This window comes from Sporobolomyces koalae (genome assembly GCF_050403365.1).
Source record: "Sporobolomyces koalae JCM15063 DNA, S_koalae_JCM15063T_v1_ctg5, whole genome shotgun sequence".
In the NCBI taxonomy this organism is placed as follows: Eukaryota; Fungi; Basidiomycota; class Microbotryomycetes; order Sporidiobolales; family Sporidiobolaceae; genus Sporobolomyces; species Sporobolomyces koalae.
Genome location: NW_027481766.1, coordinates 543,705 through 563,410, shown reverse-complemented (window position 1 = coordinate 563,410; position 19,706 = coordinate 543,705). Strand labels below are relative to the sequence as shown.

General features: G+C 53.6%; 5 protein-coding genes across 5 annotated transcripts; 2 read left to right on the top strand and 3 right to left on the bottom strand.

The window, feature by feature from the left end:
- Positions 1-193: 193 nt before the first annotated feature.
- JCM15063_006034 (uncharacterized protein) lies at positions 194-661 on the bottom strand (the record flags this gene model as incomplete). Its single annotated transcript, XM_076676790.1, has 2 exons — positions 194-335; positions 423-661. 2 exons carry the CDS (start codon positions 659-661, stop codon positions 194-196), a joined length of 381 nt encoding a protein of 126 aa, XP_076536249.1.
- A 233-nt stretch (positions 662-894) lies between these two features.
- JCM15063_006033 (uncharacterized protein) lies at positions 895-1,430 on the top strand (the record flags this gene model as incomplete). Its single annotated transcript, XM_076676789.1, has 5 exons — positions 895-940; positions 1,030-1,082; positions 1,148-1,156; positions 1,248-1,328; positions 1,398-1,430. 5 exons carry the CDS (start codon positions 895-897, stop codon positions 1,428-1,430), a joined length of 222 nt encoding a protein of 73 aa, XP_076536248.1.
- Positions 1,431-4,109: 2,679 nt separating this feature from the next.
- JCM15063_006032 (uncharacterized protein) lies at positions 4,110-5,436 on the top strand (the record flags this gene model as incomplete). The annotated part of the gene is made up of 5 exons (XM_076676788.1): positions 4,110-4,652; positions 4,718-4,759; positions 4,823-5,110; positions 5,177-5,242; positions 5,341-5,436. The coding sequence occupies 5 exons, from the start codon at positions 4,110-4,112 to the stop codon at positions 5,434-5,436; spliced, it is 1,035 nt and encodes a 344-aa protein (XP_076536247.1).
- Positions 5,437-7,729: 2,293 nt separating this feature from the next.
- INO80 (chromatin-remodeling ATPase INO80) lies at positions 7,730-13,548 on the bottom strand (the record flags this gene model as incomplete). The annotated part of the gene is made up of 16 exons (XM_076676787.1): positions 7,730-7,814; positions 7,880-8,099; positions 8,160-8,260; positions 8,325-8,623; positions 8,686-8,791; positions 8,857-9,504; positions 9,577-9,715; positions 9,774-10,221; positions 10,291-10,665; positions 10,725-11,158; positions 11,227-11,379; positions 11,445-11,609; positions 11,664-11,850; positions 11,913-12,062; positions 12,132-13,319; positions 13,411-13,548. The coding sequence occupies 16 exons, from the start codon at positions 13,546-13,548 to the stop codon at positions 7,730-7,732; spliced, it is 4,836 nt and encodes a 1,611-aa protein (XP_076536246.1).
- Positions 13,549-14,587: 1,039 nt separating this feature from the next.
- JCM15063_006030 (uncharacterized protein) lies at positions 14,588-19,685 on the bottom strand (the record flags this gene model as incomplete). The annotated part of the gene is made up of 23 exons (XM_076676786.1): positions 14,588-14,610; positions 14,675-14,735; positions 14,812-14,910; positions 14,974-14,985; positions 15,064-15,372; positions 15,449-15,673; positions 15,749-15,829; positions 15,879-16,118; positions 16,200-16,319; positions 16,401-16,515; positions 16,600-16,680; positions 16,798-16,955; positions 17,027-17,135; positions 17,216-17,778; positions 17,855-18,001; positions 18,072-18,152; positions 18,229-18,468; positions 18,549-18,649; positions 18,729-18,907; positions 18,980-19,023; positions 19,095-19,220; positions 19,289-19,345; positions 19,410-19,685. 23 exons carry the CDS (start codon positions 19,683-19,685, stop codon positions 14,588-14,590), a joined length of 3,447 nt encoding a protein of 1,148 aa, XP_076536245.1.
- Positions 19,686-19,706: the final 21 nt, after the last annotated feature.

The following is a 19,706-nucleotide window of genomic DNA, read 5'->3' as shown; positions in this document are numbered from 1 at the left end:
AAGAAACTTACAAAGCGCAGCCGAGAGGAGGTGGACTGATTGTCGAGAGCGAAGTGGAGCGCGAGTGAGCGGAAAGGAAGAAAGCTGTCAGAGACTCGGTGCAGAGATTGAAAAAACCCGGCGAAAGTGCATACATTGACGTTTTCATACAACATGGTCACAGCGGGGCTCTCCTTCTTCCTGAGCGAGACTTTTATGCTTCTGTGGGAGCTGCTGGTTTCGGGCGAGCGGCTTCTTGACGCAGGACGAGGGGAGGGTTTGCGGCCTGCCAGAAATACTTGTTCCCGCGGACAAGCTCGTATTCTTGTTCTAAGGGCGTCACTCGCTTGCCTTTCCTACAAACAAGTACACGCGATTCTCAACAGCTCGTCCTCGAGGGCAAAAGAGAGAGAAGCCGATGAGAGCGCGAGCGAGGTACTCACCAGTACAACACGCCGTAAGCTTGTCCTTCAGACCTGCCGTGCTCGTTCACGCGCAGTTGCACCTTCTTGATCTCGTAGTAGCACGCGTCACTCGCAGTCGCGACGGTCGAGGTGGTCGGAGTCGGTACGGGGAATCCTTTGCCCTTCCACCGGTTCTGGTAGACCAGCGCGCCGACACCGTCCTGCGGCAGGAGCGACAGAAGTCGAGGCAACTTGGTAGCGCGTGCAATGACCGACATGATAGCTGTTGAGGTGGAGAGGATGTGAGCGAGAGACAACTCTCGCGGGAGAGAGCAGACCTTCGATCTACTACCTGCTTCGCGTCTCAGGACCAGAACCTCCAGTGACCGCAGTACCTCTCTATTACCTTCATAACTTGGTATATACGGTACTTTCCGAACTCGGCACAGCTTCAATCAGAAGCTTTCAACTTTTCTGCACCGCCTACAAACACTGTTCTTCTCGATCAAACATGCCTCGCAACGACAGTACCGTGGGTAAGAAGGCCAAAGCAAAGGGTAAGTCCTGGCCTCCGTGCATATCTCTGGCCGCCTGTTGTCTCGAGCAATAACAATAACTCGACTCACTCGCTTGCCTCGACCCGAAGCTCCGGTCAAGAAGGCTGCCACGAGGAAAGGCAAATCGTCCAACTACAACGTCGTCAGTCTCTTCCTTTCACATATCTTTGCGAGGACTCATCATGCTAACCTACCTCGCAAACGCAGTATATGGATGTAAGAACCTCGTCTTTCTCGCCTTGTCCCGGGGATATCGTCAAGCAAGAGCTCTGAAAAGATGAAAAACTGATTCATGCTCGTTGGACAGTCCAAGTTGGCCGAGATCAAAAAGTCCGAACCTTCTTTGGCTCACCGAGAAGCGATGAAAAAAGCGATGGATTCGTGGAAGGCGAGTGATCCCACGACTTCTTTGCCCGAGGTACGATCACTATGCTGACTTGGTCATTCGAGTCATCAGGCGGAGCAGAAAGGCAAGGCTGCACCCAAATGATACGCTTCACACACTTCTTGGGCTCCTAGGTGTTCTATTTCAGCTTGTACGGCATGTTGTAACAATCTATTCGACTTATCGCGACAACTACGATGTCCCTGGAGAAGATTCGGAGAAGATTCGGAGAAGATTCGGAGAAGCCGTTGTGCTGGTCTATTAAACAGGAAAATACCGTCTACGCTCATTGAATTGTATTCGAGCACGAGTCCGGCGAGCCTCGACAAGAGAGCAAGCTCGTACGCGATGATGGCGCATGCAAAATTAGGGAAGACATCCTGGGAAGTAGCAACAAGTGGCCGCTCGCTAGTCAGAGGGTGTCGTGGGAAAAAGTCCGCGGTCATCGCAGAAGGACGCGGAATGAGCGGCGTTGCTCTTGCCAAACGTACGTACCTTTCAGTCAATCTCTCTTCTGCTTCTTTCTTCAGCTCCCTCTCGAGTCTCTCAGATCTATCAATTGCGATCGAAGGTCTGACTCGGCATGTACCTTCACCTACGCCGCTAGCCGAGCTGATTGACCCACAGCCTACAGGTGCCGACACGCTCAACCTCGTTGCCTTTCTGCTCACGGAGGAGACCACCAACGCCATCGATCACGAGGTCGTGGAGCAATTCCAACTCGATTGCCTCTCGCAAGATGAGAGTGATCTCCAAGACCCGACCAGAGAACAGGTCTGTCCTGACTGCGCTAGCGCCGCTTCGGAGACCTATGCTATCGTTGCTGAGCGGCTGCATCTGCACGACATTAACTCGAATCTGTCGCAGGAACTAGTCACCGCCTCGGGCTGAGCCTTGGTCTCCGCCTGCGTGTCGATCTTCAAATCCGATTTGTTCTCCGGAATTGAATCGGTCTTCGACTTGGTTGTCGACTTGGCATTCGAGCGCACCCCGGATAACCCGTTTCCACGAAAACCATACTCGAAGGCCTTCTCGACGTCCTCGCCGAACGCATGCCTGAATGTCGGAGCTTGTATGAGGGACTTGATCCTGCCGGGGTCCCCGGCCAGGATCCGACGCACAGTCGCCACGTCATCGACACCGGCAAAGACGCTCACACAACTTGATGGCGTTTCAATCAGGATCGACATGTGCGCGCACCCGAGAGCACTGTGCACACGGTATCCGAATGAATGCGAGGCGGCCGTGCGAGTCGAGCCGGGGTCTGTCTCTGTCTCGACCAGAAGGGGGCCGAATGCCGCCAGCGTAACCAATCGAGCTTCAAGATTGCGCGCAAATATGCGTGCATCGTCGAATACGCCGTGAATTGCACGGCTCGGTTCGTCTCGGCCCGATATTCTGGGGTGTCATGCGCGCTTCGAGCGTCTACGATCCACTCGAGTACCTCGCGTGTCCATACACCTCGAGATTGCTACCACCGCCTCGAGATGCTCGAAGCGCGCATGACGATACAGAATATCGGGCCAAGACGAACCGAGCCGTGCAATTCACGGTGTATTCGACGACGCACGCATCTGCGCGCAATCTTGAAAGTCGACTGATTACGCTGCCGGCGTTTGAACCCGTTGGCGCTGAATTTGAGACAGATCTCGGCTCAACTCGGACAGCCGCCAATCAGTCGATCAGCTGCTCTGTACACAGCGCTTCCGGATGCACGTATACTCGTCGATGGTGATGGGAACATTTTCAACGGTTGAATGAGTGTCTTTGCCGACTCGGAAGACGTGTCGACTGGGTTTCGGATCCTAGCGCAAGCTTCCGGCACGATGAAGTCCGTCATAAAAGCTCCGAGTTTCAGGCATGCGTTCGGCGAGGACGTCGAGAAGGCCTTTGCTTGTGGTTTTCGAGGAAACCGGCTATCCGGGGCGCGCTCGGATGCCAAGTCGACGGCCAGATCGACAACCGATTCAAATCCGGAGAACAAATCGGATACGAAGATCGACTGAAAGGCGAAGACCAAGGCTCGGGACGAGGCGCTGACTAGTTCCTGTGACAGACTTGAGTTGATCGGTCTACCAAACAGGGGTATACGGTCTACGCTCTTGAAATAATTTGTTTGGGGATCCAAACGTCCGATGCCTCTGCCTCTCTCTTGCCTGAGGTTTGGCCCAAATCACAACAAGACCTAACTTGTGTTCCTGCAAAGCGGGCGGCTCTACTTGTTCGCGATCTTCGCCGTTTTTTGATTCGAGGGAAAGACAACGTTGACGTGGGTTCTGGGCCGAGATTGGGCAAGCGAGAGCGCTCTCGTCTTGCACGAGTCCATTGAACGTCGGCGACAGAATAAGTTGTTCACAGCGATGGGGCGCGCGAAATAAGGGAGGACATCCGGGGAAGCAGGCGGGCAGAAAACAGAAATAAACGGGGAAAAGCACGGACAAGGACGGGAGAGGGAGGTAAAAGCGTTTCGACCTAAGCCGCGAGGTGAGTGAGCGAGGGAGTCGACTGCAAAGGCGCTACATACTCGACACCCTCGGTCGGATCGACCTTTATGTCTCACCTTTTGCAAGGTCATACTGGCAAAGCCTAGTTTCCTTTACGAATGCCGTGATTATTCGAAGCTCTCAAGCTACTATCTACCAGCTGGCTCTCGGGCAAGACGGTATTGTCGGGAGAAAGTCTGCACCGCGGACGCACACGGAACGAGCGGTGCGCGTACCTCTCTGTCGCTTTCTCCTCTGCTTCTCTCTTCAGCTCTTGCTCTCGAGTCTCTCAGATCTATCAATGGCAATGGCGATGGAAGATCCGACTCGGCTCGCACCTTTACCTATGGCGCTGGGCGAGCTGGTTGACACAGAGCCTACAGATGCCGACACTCTCAACTTCATTGCATTCCTGCTCACGGAGGAGATCGCCAACGCCATAGATCACGAGGTCGCGGAGCAACTCCAACTCGATTGGCTCTCGCAAGATGAGAGTGATTTCCAAGACCCAAACAAAGAACAGGTCTGTCATGACAGCGCTAGCGCCTACTCGGAGACCGATGCTATCGTCGCTATGCGGCTGCACCTGGACGAGATCAACTCAATTCTGTCGCAGGAGGTAATCAGCGCGATGACGAAAGAACAAACGGCGCTCGCGGCAGACTCGATTCGATCGAAACAGCTCGCTCTAACTCTCGAAGCGAAAGACAGACGACAAACTCTGGATCACGCGATGGCGCAAAAATTGCAAACGATCCTCGATCAAAGTGACGACAACTCGCAGGACCGTCAGGATCTCGATGCAGAGTCTATCCTCGGTCACGACCGGGTACAACGACTGATGGTGCGATCTTTTCACCTCGGCACCTGTTCGCCGCTAAGCAAGCTCTAATATGCGGTTTCCTACAGCAGGACCCGCATGCAATTTTGGAGGACCAAAAAGTCGACAAGGTCTGTAGCTCGTTCAACCAGATCCTGGGGACGTGCTGCTGACTTGGTCCGCGCATGTTGCAGGGAAAAGCTCGAGCTCAAGAGCAGGAATCTCCTCCATCAGCTCCTCACATTTCCGCGGCATGCCCTGAAGAGCTACCCACATGTCAGATCTGCTTCGATCCTTGCCGGATCGTCTTCGACCCTGCGGGACAAGCAGCTCGTGCTGGAACCTCGGACTCGATCTGCCTTGGAATGTACCTCGGTGACCGTGTCGATCGACACATCGGTTGTCTTGACTGCCTCAAGACGTTCATCGAGAACAAGCTCAACGATTTGTCCCGAAAGACGTTCCCTATCGCGTGCTTCCAGGTGAGTGTATCATCCTTCCGTTTTTGAGCCCGGGTCCAACAGACTGATACACCTCTCGCTATCAAGTGCGCATACATCCTGTCGGACGAGGATGCTACAAGAATCCTTGGAAAGGACGGCTTGGAGCAATGGGTCAGTCTCGTCCCATCGCGTCTGCAGAGGAATGCATACTCAACTCGCATGGCTTTGAGCTGTACAGCATTATCGCAAATTGCTTGATTCTCAGCCAGCCCTCTTCTGTCCCAATCGAATCTGCTCAGCTCGACTGGTCCGCGATGAGGAGGATGAAGACCCTCAAACCAGTTGCCCCGCCTGTCACACAATGATCTGTGCGTCTTGCGAAGTGGTTTGGCACGCTGGTACGTTCAAGCTTGTGCTCGACGTCTTGATTCTCATTCGTTGAGCCAGAAATTGCTTGCGGTGACAGATTTGACGTGTGAGCAATACCAAGTAACGCTTTTCATCTCTGCGCATAAGATCTTGAGCGAGTTCAACTCATTCAGCTGTGGTCAACAGGCACTTCCTCTGGATGAGCGCGCGCCCGAAGATCGTGCTTTGTTTGAGCTCGCCAAAGAGCAGCGCTGGACCCGCTGTCCCGGCTGCAAGGTCGTTATGGAGCTTGTCAGCGGCTGCAACCACATGACCTGCCCCTGTGGTTTTGAGTCGTGCTACAGATGTGGCTCACGCTGGTACGCTGAGGCGCTTCAGCTAGAGCAGTTGACTTGTCGAGCTTATCAGTTTCACACTTCAGGAACCGCGCCCCGAATGACCGCGTCGCCCAATGTTCGAGTGCCCCACCTTGTGCTCTTTGGGACGAAACTCGACTTCTCGAGGATGAGCATGAGCCAAGAGAAGTGCTCCCTGCCCCCCCACTGCAGCTCCCCGCGGAGGTATTCAGACGGGTGAGTGTGACATACGGCTGTCGAGCTTGGCTGCAGAAAGGTGACTAATCAGGTAATTGCGTAGCGAGTTGACATGCACCAGGAGTTGGATCCGCAAGTACAAGAATTCCGGTTCGCTCAATTAGCGTTCCTCGAGAACAGACAGGGTACTTGTTGCCAATTTTGCTGGTATCTGAGCTTGGCGACTAATGCTTGCTTGTGACGCTGGCACGGTGAACGGCAGCTTACGTCAATCCAAATCACCGATTTTCTGTCGCGTTCTTTTCCAACGAAGAATGTGGTTACTGCCGTCGTCGTAAGTACGCTGTTATTGCGCAGCCTGACTTACGCTGACTGATTTCCGAGAGTGCCAGAATTTCCGAGCCCTGCTGCGCTTCGAACCCACTTGGCAAATACACCGCACGGCGTGGTTATCTGCTGCGATCGATTCTTTCCTACGATCGAGGCTCGCCGACAACATCAACGCGATTGCGCTCGTTGTAGAAGGGCCGCCGCTGACTGGTGATGAAGCTCGCGCTGGAGTGCCTTGCCTCGGAGCTATTGAAATATCGCAAAACTCATTCCTGGAAAGTGCCAGCGCATTTGAGCAAGAGAAGCGCAATCGCACTATTGTTTTGGCTGTGTCGTGCAGATCGTGAGATAGTGCTCCACTTGGCTTACATAGCAAGCTGCTCGCTCAGCGCTCATAAACGTAGCGAAAGTGGCGGTCCGCTGACAATCTCGCCTAACGACGAACTGGTTGGGAGCAGAATTGCTAACGATAGCGGTAAGCGCCCTTCATCCTTGAGCCCGAGATTTTTCGTGCTGGACTACAACGAGCCGCATCTGGAGGCGAGAAGGAGCCTTTTGCTTCCGCGGAATAGCGTGCTAGCGCATGGCTCGGACTCACAAGCGTACGTGACAGCGGCTTTTGCCCTTCCTACCATGTCAACACCACAGAGGATCACCATGTCGACACTATGCGACAACGATGGCTGTTCGCAACAATGTCAACACCACCTACAGGAGCGCGAAAATGCTCGTGCGGCTCACAACGTGATGATGGACACCTTGCTCTTTCTCGAATCCGATGGTGCGTACATCCTAGTGTTAATCCACGACTAAGGCATAGTTGACGCACCAATCACCAATCGAGCGGAGTAGAGGGGTGGGTACCTCGTCGTCAATACTTTGCGCACGTCTTCTGGGCATTCAATCAATGTGGTTACTGTGACCGAGGTGCGGCGTATTTCAGCTGATCCAATGTCGCATGTATCGTTACTCAACATTCGAGCTTGGTCATCGAGCAGAATTTACCACTCCTTGTGCTCTCCGTCAGCATCTGGTCGATACGCTTCAACACGGCGTCTATGCATGCTGCAATCGCTTCTTCCCAACTCATCGCGCGCTCGAACAGCATTGTGCAGCCGCAACTCACTGCGACGGTCAATCGATCATCTGGGAGGACTAGAAGGTCAGGAAGGCAGGAACCGCAATTATCTGTCTAGGAATGGCTCGTGCCAGACCGAGAGCATCGATCAGGAGACGCAGCACATCGTATTGGCATTACTTGTTATTGCGGGATGGCGACGAGCCTCCTATTGACGGTCAGCCGGGCTGCGTGCGAACTTGTAAACATTGACATGGAGACTGAAACAAGCAAGTTCGGGTACAAAGACAGACAGAATCACAACGAAAAGAACGAACGATACAACATGCAGAACTCCTCAACCGCCGATCACTGGCCTTTGGCGGCCTTTTTCGCAAGTCTTTCAGCTTCTCGTGCCGCTTTGCGAGCAGCTTCTTCAGCCCTGAACGCTTCCCTGTGCGTCAGGAACAAGTATGTCAGCGTTTGCAATCAAAGATGAGAAACGAAGGACAATCGTACATCTCGGCGCGGCTGCGTCGTTTGCGTTTCGCTTTCGGTTCTCCGTTCTCGTCAAGTTCGACCTTCCGCTTGCGAGGTGCAGCCTTTGGTTTCGATTCAGGCGCAACGGAACCAGATGCGACAGAGCCAGATGCGCCGGAGCCAGATGGGCTCGCTGGCTGTTCTGCATCATCATCATTGGCGGCAGTTTGATTCGGGTTCGCAAAGAACGAGAAGGCGTCTGCAAGAGAGGACGATAAGCGGTTTGTACTACCGAAGCGAGCAAAATCGTGAAACTTGCCTTCATCATCTGCAGCTACGTCCCATGGCGACGGTTTTTGAGCCTCTTCGAGAGCGGCAGCCTTCTTCTGCCTCTTCGTTTCTTCTCGTTTCAGCGCCCCCCTAAGTTTTTCGACTCGACAGTCAGCTTTGTGCAGTTTCTAACCATACGAGAGACTTGACTTACTTTTTGCCATCTGCACTCATCCGCTCAGCAAGCGCCCTGCGCTTCTCTTCCGCCTGACGCAGTCCTTCCTGAAGCTCATTGTCATCGAGCAGAAGCGAGACAACCTCGTTCGCCTTGGCAGGACCTTCGCTTGGCGGTGCAGCCCCTGAAGAACCAACGACAGCATCCTGCACGAGTTTCTTGTTTCGAGCGAGTTGAACGATCCGCTCGTCGACCGTGCCTTTCGTGATGAGACGATAGACGGTGACTTGCTTCGTCTGACCGAGTCGATGCGCACGATCCATAGCTTGCGCATCGTTCTGTAACGCGCAGATTTATCAGAGACAGACCCCGTGAAGAGATAAAAATCACAAGGACGCACCGAAGGGTTCCAATCGGAATCGTAAAAGATGACCGTGTCGGCAGCAGTCAAGTTGATACCGAGACCACCAGCGCGAGTCGATAGCAAGAAAATGAACAATTCGGGCCTGTCATATCGTTTGGGGTGAGTACAAACGGTCGAGTACGGGGATAATACGGCGGAAAAGCTCACTTGGTCTGCCAGTCTGTCACCATGTCGCGACGTTCCGAAATCGTAGAAGATCCATCAAGACGCAGGTACTTGTGCTGTCGGAATGCGAGGTACTCTTCGAAGAGATCGATCATTCGGGTCATCTGGAAGTAGATCAAGCATCGATGTCCTCCAGCCTTGAGCTCTGTGAGTAACTGATCAAGCTTGGCGAGCTTGCCAGAATCGAGGATGAGTTTCTGCAGCTGCGGTACTTGCATCGATGGCAGCGGCATCTGGGTGATCGAGGACGCTCCGAGGAAACCTCGAGGCGAGAAGCCGGGCAATGCCTGATTGAACTGATCAATCGTCTTGTCATCTTCGTAGGATGTTGGTGGGATACCGAAAATTGCGGCCTTTGACAGCTCGTCGAACCTCGCTGCCTCGTTGTCGTATGCGAATGACCGATCGCTGCAAGTGGCGGTGATGGCGGGCGCAACGGCAGCATCCTGGTAGAAACGTGCGTCCTGGTTGGTCAAAGGAGACGCGATGCGGTATGCTTCCTCGATGCCCGCAAGAGGAACGAGCGAGATGGTGTTGGCGGATCGGAATCGAGGAATTCTATCCGAGGAGGGGAGGACCGTGAGGTTCAGGCATCCTGTTGTCGAGACTTTCTCCCCATCTTCGAGAGCGCTATTTTTTTGGGCAATGACAACAATCAGCTGAGCTGCAAAGTGCAAAGAAAAGGAAAACTCGGGTGCGCACAGATCGTGTAGGTCATCGAGAAGCGCGGCATTGTGGCGTTCAAGAGCTAGTCCGAGACGAACGGCGGAGGGGGCGGAAGCAGCACGGTAAAGCTCGGTTGGGCTGTATTTGAGCGCACGAGCAAACGCAAATGTCGGGCCTGGACACTCGATTCGATCAGATTTGGCCATCGGTGCAGGCAGCAAAAGAGCGCTCACGATTCTCTTTCAGCGATTGCGAGATGTGCGACGGGTGCCAGATGTTCATCAGGCGTTTCAGATTGAGCGTATCGGAGCCAGCTCTTGATCCGGGTCCGGGTACGGTGAGCATGCCGCCGTCGCGATACAGCGTTTTCGGGATGGTGTACTCGATTTCGCTGTGGGTTGCATAAGGGACGTCGAGAACTTCGGGATCGCGGATCAAACTTGCAGTCTTGTTGTAACCGGCAAAAGCGAAAGGTGCCGTCACGTCTGCTCGTTCGAACAATTCGGGATGACTGCAAACCTTGCGGAACTGCATAATCAGGTTCATCAAGCGCTTAACGCTGTCGTCGTCATTGAGTGAAGAGGCGCGAGAGACGAGCTCGGTGATCGAGATGTTCTCGCGCAAGGTTCGATACATAACTTTCTGACGGGGCGTCAATTCGCAATACAAGTCGATCTCGATCTAGAGGGGTGACTCTCGGTCAGCGTGCTATGGGAAGGAGATGAAAGATCGCAGAAAGCGTGTGCCTACCTTGTCTCCGAGCTCGTTCTGTACGTTCTTCTTGATTCGTCGCAGCATGAACGGCTTGAGAATCATATGCAGTCGGCGCAGCTGGTGCTCATTCATCCCATTCTGCTTGTCCGCATTCTTCTCGATGTCTTGCGAGAACCATTCCGAAAACTCATCGTGTGAATCGAACAGCGACGGCATGATGAAATGCAAGAGTGCCCAAAGCTCGTGCATCGAGTTCTGGATTGGAGTTCCGGTTAGGAGGAGTCGGTTGCGGCATCGGAAGCCAAGCAGCGTCTTCCATCGTGTTGATCCCGAACTCTTGATAGCTTGTGCCTCATCAAGCACCATGTACTGCCATTTGACCTGATTGAAGTATTTCTCGTCCGCGACAGCCTGTAGATGATCGTTAGATCAATCGTGACTCAGGGTTTCAAGAAGCGAACAAGACGAACGAGCTGATACGAAGTTACGACCACGTGGAACGGCGCGTCCTTGTCGTAACGGATCGATTTGCGGTTCCAAAACTTGCGCAAGACGGCTCGGTCTTTCGTTGTACCCCAGTATGGCAGAGCTTTCAGGTTTGGCACGAATTTAGTGATTTCTTGCTGCCAGTTGTGCAGGGTCGATGCGGGCGAAATGACGAGGAAAGGACCCCAGATATTGTGCACCTCGGCGAGGTATGCCATGAGCGAAATCGACTGAACCGTCTTTCCGAGACCCATCTCGTCGGCGAGGATACCGTTGATACCTTGCTCATACAGGTTGGCGAGCCAGTTGAGTCCTTTCAGTTGGTACTCCTTGAGCGTCGCGGCGAGCATCTTGGGTTGCGTCACGACGACATCTCCTCCAGTCGAAGGGTTCTGGAAGTTGAGATCGTCTCCGTCGACTGTGTGCAAGGTTAAGGTAAGTCAACACACCCTCTGCGGCATACGGAAAGACGGAACCTGAATTCACAGTCGAGAGGGGCGTTCGGTGCCGAACCGTTAGGGGTCGAGGCCGCGAGCTGGGCCTTTGCTGCAGCGTCGAAAGCAGCAGCTGCATCTTTCGCAGCGTTGACTGCACTCTGAGCGTTCCGTCGAGCGTGTTGCGCCGCCAAGCTCTCGTCGTCTGGCAATCAGCCCTCCGGTTGATCAGCATCTGAACTGATCACAGAAAAGAGGAACAGGCCTTACCGTTGTCGAAATCGAGGGCTTGCAGGGGTGTGTCCTCGGGAAGGTCTTCCGCAGCGATCGCAGCCTTGAGCGAATCGCTCTGCGGCAGAGGCGCGGCTTTCGGAGCAGCGTCTCCAGCCGTATCGGCAGAGTCCTCTGCTTCGCTTGCTGTAACGAGTTTATCGTCTGGAGTCAGCTATCGGCGTAAATTTGAGAAGACTCCAAGCGAACGACACGAACTCTTGATCTTGCTTCCCACGAAATGCGAGTACAGCTCGGTTTGGGTGATGAGGAAGTTGAGTTTCCTCGCGGTTCGTTTCGCTTCGCGCACTTCTTCTTCTTTCTTGGCTTTGTCGAGCGCTTCCTTCTCCACCTTTTTGCGGTACTCGCGCTCGCGCTTCTCGTTTCCTTTCATAAACATCATGAGCTGTAGCGAGCGATAGTCAGTTTCCTCATGCGTCCAGGCGAAAAGAGCAGGCGGAAGCGCACCTCTCGCATGACACGTTTGGCTCGATTCTGTACGTCCTTGACCGGTTTCGTGCGCACCGACGCTTTGCGAGCTTCGCGAGCGACGACAGTAGCAAGACGCTTTGTAAAGAATTGTCGCGAGGTTGAACTTTGTTGTGCGATTTTGGCGACCTGAGTGGGCGGACAGAGCAGGTCAGCTTCTTGTTGAAGTGGGAAGTAGCTAAGATCAACAACACGCACTTTTGGAATGTCTTTCCTGGCAATCTGCAGCCAGATCTTCTTCTCGAGTTCGGCAATCTGTTGAGGCTTCCTCTTCTCGAGTCCTTCCGATCCTCCAGCGACTTCATCGAGCTCTTCGTCCATCGCCGTAGGGGAGTCGGGTGCAGTGTACGAGAGAGGTTGGCCTGAGGCATCGTAGTACATCCCATCTGGGCCTCGATAAGCTCCAGGAGGGAGAACAAAGCCCGGATCCGAGAATGAGGATGAGGATCGACGTCGACCTTTGCCCTTGCGCCTCGGTCCGCCGCCTTCATACTCGTCGATTTCGTCGTCATCAAAGTCGTCGTAGTCGTCATCGTAGCCACCGAACGCGGCGAGCGCACGAGCAGCTTCGTCTTCGGCCGAGAGTCCTTCTGGTCGACGCCGTTGCCTCGCGCCTCTCCCACTCGCAAGTAGCTCGTCCTCGCCGTGCTTGACCCTCGAACGCGCTTCGGCTTTCTCCTTGGCGATCCTTTCGGCCATGACTTTGTCTTCGGCCGCGCGTTCCTCTGGAGTCAAGTTCGCACGTCGCTCGGCTTCGGCAATCTTGGCGAGCCTGACTTCTTCAGCTCGTTGCTTCCTCAGTTCGTTGTCGTGTTCCTTCTTCAACCGTTCCTCCTCCCTCCTCTTCCTCGCGGCATCTCGTTGTTTCTTGAGCCTCTCTTCCTTCTCACGTTCCCTCGCCTGTCGCTTCTCTTCCTCGTCGGCCATCCTCGCTCGCTCCTCCTGTTCTTTCCTCGCTCTCGCCGCTTCCTCGAGCTTGAGTTCGGCCATACGAATCTCCTTGCGTTCCAACATGATCGGCAATCGTTTCTCGGCCATGTCGGTCGCACGGGCCGCGATCAAGAATTTGCGACTCGCTTCGTCTTCCTCGACGGCCTGTTCGACTTGACGTCGACGCGCGTGAAGGGACAGGATGTAGTGTTGCAAAGGTTCTCGCCAGATGTGAGCGGTCGAACGCAACAACCCGTCCCCTTCGTCGTCCGATTCGGCACCTCGGTCTTCGTGCCCGTTCGCAGGTCCCGAAGCAGCACCTGCAGCAATCGAGACACTGTTGCGGGTGGAACGACCTCCACTGCCTCCCGCGCCCGCGGTTTCGGGTGTGTAGTCTTCGTCTTCGTACACATCGTCGTGGTATCGTTTCGGCTTGTTCGCATTGCGGGTCGATGACTGTCAAGGACGCAACGTTGTCAGGCTATTGGAAGCTAGCGCAAGAGAGCCAGATCTGAAACGGGGAAAGGGTGGAAAGAGGGATACTCACTCTTCGAGATCCATAATCATCGTCGTCGTCCATGAGCGCGGCCGCAGCTTTGGTCGGTCGTTTCCTTCTCTTGTTGTTCGCTACAGGCGATGACGAATAGCCGGAAGGGTCATCGAGGAGGTGGGCGAAAGAAGCCATAGCCGAGAGGAATCGAAACGCGGTTTCGGAACTCGCGCAAAGTGGAGCGGTAGTCGTTCGGGTTTCACCACCGCGAGGTCTTTAGGATTGCTGCTGAGAGGTCGACGACTGAGGCGGTAAACCTGTGCGTGTAGAGGAGAACGAGCGTCAGCGAATGATGTTCGGGGTTGGATCACCCCGAATTCGGCTGCGCTCGAATCGACAAGTTGACTGCGACGATCGACAGGATGGACTCGCCTGCACAGTCTATCTGTTCAGAAGCGCGCTAGAAAGATTCTTGAGCCGATTTGTCGAGGTTTCGAACCAGGAATTGAGAGTCTCGGCGGGTGATGAGCGCGAGTTGGGGTCGGTGGTGGTGAAGGGGGGTCCACGACCTGACGAGTCTTTGCACGAGCGAAAAGTGCTGTCCGAGACGAGCTCGGTACGACTAGGCCGCGACTGCCAGCGAGAGTCGGATTGCGAGAGCGGACGATTCCCTTTGGGCGTGCCTCGATCCTGGGTGCTCCCGGCTGGCTCGCGCGCGCCGCAGTTGTCCGCATGCACTCGCTCTAGTTCTACGTACTGTTTTGGATTTATTCCTCCTCGCGGTCTTTGGATTCACTCTTTTTCATCTATTGTCACGCTACTGCGTCAAGAATGTGATCGTCGCACAGCGTACACGAGCAGAGAAACCCCTCCAGCGTTTGGATTGGTGGTCCCAGCGCGTCGTAATCACGCTTCCTCATGATCAAACGCTCCCTAATATGTCAATTTCCGGGAAAACAGTGTGAGACCTCTCACGGGTCAAGGCGCCGAGAATCCTGAGAGTGGAATTCGGGACCTTCACCTGAGTTTTAACCGCAAATTGTCATTCAGAGGTCTTTTGAGGGACCCAAATTCTCCAAAGGCAAGGTACAAAATCCAAAGCAATGTTGACATGGAGCAAGGCGAGCGACAGAGGAATCAAAAGGACGAAGGGCAAGTAGGGAGGGAAAGAATTCCTATCAGAGCTAGTACATACACAAAATCCAAGCGCTACATGATGAACAGATTTCCCTTGTTAGCGACCCGCGGCGAGGGCACCTATACAGAACCGGATATTAGCATCTGCCATCGAGTGAGCCTAATGCAGAGAAACACTGCTCACCCTTGCCACGCTTCGGGTCTCCAAGCTTCGACACTTTCACTTCTTCTCCCCAAGCGATACTCTACAGGACCAGTTGTCACAGTCAGTGTCTCCGACATCAAGATTATCAGAGTCAAGGCAGGATCCGGGAAACTCACGCCCATGTCTTGCGGCGTGATCAGGATGAACTGAGTTTCGACAGCAGCCTTGGCCGTATCAATCATCATGTTCATCGCGATTCGACGGTTGACAGCGTCCTGTTAGATAGCAGTCGACAGTCAGTATCAATGAGACTCGACCTAGGGGATCCTGCAACGTACCATGAAGACATCCTGGGAGGGCGCAAACGATAGAATACTCTCGTCAGCTTTGCTCAATCTAGATCAGCGAGTCGCGCGAATCGGACTCACAAATTCGTCGAGGCATCGCAAAGGACAACCGACTGCTTCCCACATGGTCAACAAGAGACAGATGGTTGAGAAACTCTTCTCGCCTCCCGACAACGCCGCGGCTTCCTTGCGCTTCGCCTTGTCCGTACCCTTGTCGGCATCAGTTTGAACCGCGAGGTGCAACTGAGTTCGTTCGTGGTCAAACTTGAGCTTGCCATGGTACCCTCGGTTCGAGAGGTAGTACACGAATTGCATCTTGGCTCGGTGGCAAATGTGCGATCGGAAATCGGTCCATTTCGATGTACGGCTTTCGTACGCTTTCTCGAGTTGCTGCATGATTCGAAAACTGTCAGTTCCTGACATATCGACACGGACCAGAGGCTTTCAGATGAAGAGCAATACGCACATTGACCATCTTGGCAAGATCGTTAGTCTGCCTGATTGCGTCCTGCGCAGTCCTTTTCCTGACCTCCAACTCTTCGAGGATCTGCTCGAGCGTTGCCCCTTGACGTTTCTCGCGTTCCTTGAGTGCTTTCTCGATCGAGTCGATCTCCTTTTGCAACTTCTTCGCGCCTTTGCGTTTGTCGACTTGCGGGCGAGTACAAATGGTCAAAGCTTGCGTAGTACGATCCTGTGAACAGATGTACAAGTCAGCCAGTGAACGTCAATTAATGGAGAAACGATAAGGTTGAAAGAAAAAACTCACCTCAAGGGTCGAGCGCAGATTTGCAGCTTCAGCTTCGTATCTCGCCAACCTCGCCGTGTGCTGATCTTTCTCGAGTTTGCTCTGATCAAATTTGCGTTGGGCGTTCGTCATTTTGCCGTAATCAGCGTACAACAGGTTCTGCACGCGCGTGGGAATACATCGAGTTAGACTGCAAGTCGCGGCTTGTTGATGACCGATATAGGTAGAGACTCGCCTGAATCTTTTGCGCGAGGCCTTCGGCAGTGGCAATCTCTTGCGTGAGTTGGTTGGATCGCTCGACGTCGGGTGCGAGGTCTTCATCTTGAGCGAGTTTCTGTTCCAACCCAGCACGGTACTGTTCTTGTGCATTCGCAATGTTTTCTTCGTACTCCTAAGAGCACGGTGGTGACTGAAATCAGTACTGCTCACGCACCACACATCTTCGGTGGAATCGTGCCCAAAAAGACCTTACTTGTTTCGAGGACATGAGCGCCGAAATGTTGTTCGGTTGTTCCTCGGTCAGTTGTTCGGTATAGAGTCCAATGTCTCGTTCCAATTTGCGACGCCTGTTCTGCATGTCGACAATCGATCTCTGTCCGCGTCATAGAAAAACACGCGTGTGAGTTTGATCGCCGGCGGTACGAGGCCCCGATTTGGTAAGGATGTCACGTACCTCGAAAGCCCGTTTTTGCTGTTCAGCCGCCGCAGCGAGTTTGCCTGCTTGAAGTCTGTTCACCTCGATCGCTCGCACATCGTGTTCGATCCTGTTGATGTCTTCTTGAATCGAACTATTTTCCGAAAGGAAGAACAAGTCAATGATCAGTAGTTGCGAGAGGAGTTTTCTCGAAGGGTCAAAGTGAAGAGAGACTTGCGCAATCTTGTGAGAGTCGTCGACACCGAGACGAGAAGCACTCCTCCACTCGCTGATCGAGACCGAGGACGATTTTCCCTTGCTGGCAAGAGCAAACATTCGAGTGATAAGCTGTTTTTCTCTTATTCTGTCCTTTCGGTTTTTTCCCTCTCGCGAGAAATGCGAGGGGGGCAATATATGGCTGTACATGGGAACTCACGCATGACGGATCGCATACATGTCGGCACTGAAAGCTCGGTTGACGTTCCTCGGATCGGTACGCATGAGAGCGTCTCCGTCAGGACGCCTCTGGACCAACGCGATTTTCTCAATCATGTTCGAGTTGATGAGAGCCTGACGAACAAAGTCGTTGTCGATCTATGAATGAAAAGACAGACAAGTCAGCAAGATCAAATCTCCTATAGGAAAATCGAGCAAGGAGAACTGACGGTGAGGGCTCGAAGAATGGTCAGAATCTGCGGCGCCGGCTCTCCTTGCTGCAAGTCTCGATCAAAGTTCGGATCGTACTTGAGGCAAAGCACCATAGTCTCTCCTGACCTATAAGGTGAGGGCAAAGAATTGGCGAGTCAGCTCATACGTCCCTCGCGTAGGAAGGAACGAAAGGGAGAACGACTCACACGTTGTACCGCTTGATCATCCCTCTCAACTTCCTCACGTCCTCGGGATGGGCGCAGACGTATCCGTTCAAGTAGTGACTGAAGAAACTGTCAAGAACCTTGGCATACTCGGGATGGTTGAGCTTGACGTGCAGTCCCATCGGTCCAATCGGCATTTCCCTCCACGAACGGTCTGCCCGAATCGCTTGCACGAGTTGAGCGGTCGTCGGTCCTCCGTACCTCGACATTTGGTTGCCCGACATGGCACGAATGTTGTTTAGGGTTGCTTGGAGGGTGTCTTGCTGGCGACGAGCGTTGCCAATCTGTTCTTTGAAATTCTCGTAAGAGTCCTTGTGTACCTGGTACTCTTGCGTCGTGGTTTGGATCTGCTCCTTGGCTTGACGGTCCCTGACCTCGATTTTGGACAGTTCCTCGTTGGCGGATTCGATCGCGGCCCGCAACGGAGCTCGTTCCGCTTCAATGTCTCGAGACAGTTTCGCTTCTTCTTGAGCGATCTGCGCGTCAAGGTCCCTGATACTGTTGCGCGCGAGTGTGATGTTCGAGTTGATGTTGCGTTCCGTGTCCTGCGCAAGTCAAAGAGTTTGTCAATACAAAACCCCCTTCATCTTTTTCTTCGATCTGTCAGTGGCTCTAACTCACCTTCCACTTTTGCAAGCGTAGCTTGTTTGCCTTGATCTTGAGCTGAAGATTTTCGAGTTGAGGCTTGTACTTTTCAAGGGCGGTTTTCGATTCAGCTTCGGCTTCCTTGGCGACCTTGATGTCGTTGGCGAGGTCGTCGAGCTCGTTCTGTGTCGCGCGTTCCAGTAAATGTGAGTGACGTTTGCCCTGTCTCGACAATGCAAAAGAGAAGGCTCACTTGAAGCTTCCGCATGGTTTCTTCAAACGCAGCCCCTTTCGCACCTTCCTCGGCAATCTTGCCGCTCGCAAATTCGATTTGCTGTTGAGCGTCGAGAGAACCATCAGCTAAATCTCTTTGGCGAACGCAAGTTTAGAAGGGCGAAATGGATACAAACATCTTCGACCTCCTCGACATAGCTCCACACCAATTGGTCTTTCAAGCCTTGCAAGTTCTCTTGCTGTTCCATCGCGGCTTGAGCGTCTTTCGCACGTTCTCGAGCCCGCTTGTACGCGTCTTTCAACTCGGGTAAAATCTCGCGTTTGCGCACGAGGGCTTCTTCCATCGTTTCCGTGTTGGCTCGAACCGCTTCGTATTCTTCGGTCAATTGCGCGAGTTGGGTACCTCGGAGGAAGAACTGCCAATATTCGGATATTTTAATCGAGTTCAGGAATCCAAGGTATCGCGCCGGTAGAATAGAGACAAAGAAAGACGCACGTTGTACTTGTCTCGAGCGGATGCTTTTGCGAGGAACTGGCGAGACTGATCCTGTGTGAGCACAGTCATCGGGTTGTCCACCTGAAGGTTGAAGTGATCGACTACAGGAGCAAGGAGATTCAGCAAACCCAATGGATATACCTCGGACGGGCATAAACGAAAAAGGAAAATAAGACTCACGGATCGAGTCGAGCGTGGCTTTCTTGGTGCACACGGTCTTTCCGTCATCGTTCTTGATGCGGTATCCACCTCCTCCAGCTTTGAGGATGCTCCGTTCGATCGTGATTTCGTCTCCGTACTGATCGGGTTTGAACGCTTCTTTGCCGCGGTTCGCGAGAGTGACAGAACACTTTGCAGATCTGCGCGAGAAATAAACGAGAGATGGCTTAGCGGAGATTGACGCGTGATTGAACGGAAGGAGGCGGTCCTACGTTCTGCCTTCCATGACGAGTTCCGCTCCTTTTGCAGCTCGGTTCTGATCCCAACGGAGTTCGTGTTAGAGTCTGCGTAAAGTCGCTCGAGGTTCAAAGGCAGGGTATTTCGTACGGTTGCTTTCGCGTTGCCTCCGAGGGCCATCGTGATTCCGGTCAAGATGGCGGATTTGCCCGAACCGTTGACACCTACGAGGAAGTTGACCTGAGGGCCAAAGTCGACTTCGGTCGAGTAATGGCACTAGTGAAGGGGATTCTCAGTCAAGCAGCAGGGATTTGAAGCGAGAAGAAGGAGGACGATGCACGCACCATGAAGTTCTCGAGCTTGACACGGGTGATGACACCAGCTTGAGCAATCTTGGGGTTCTGTGGTAGATCAACATGTCAGAAGTCTAGACTCTGACAAGAAGAGCGCGGGAATGGGAATTACCAGAGATCGCATCGCCTGAGTCGCTTGCAACTCTTCAAGCGCACGACGATTCTGTTCGGCATCCTCGTCATTGTCGTCACTGAGAGCACCTTCCTCATCTTGATCCTGTTCCTGCTCCTGAGGGGGAGAAGTAGCGATAGACATGTCTTGGTCGCGTTCTGCGGGAGGCGTCAAGTTTGGCAACGAAGACGCTTTGCGATGACGTTTGGGACTCGACGCGCTGGAGAGTCCATTGTCGAGCCCGTCGTGATCGATCAGGGCGTGCTTCCCGGGCATTGCATTGGTGTTAAGTGTGCG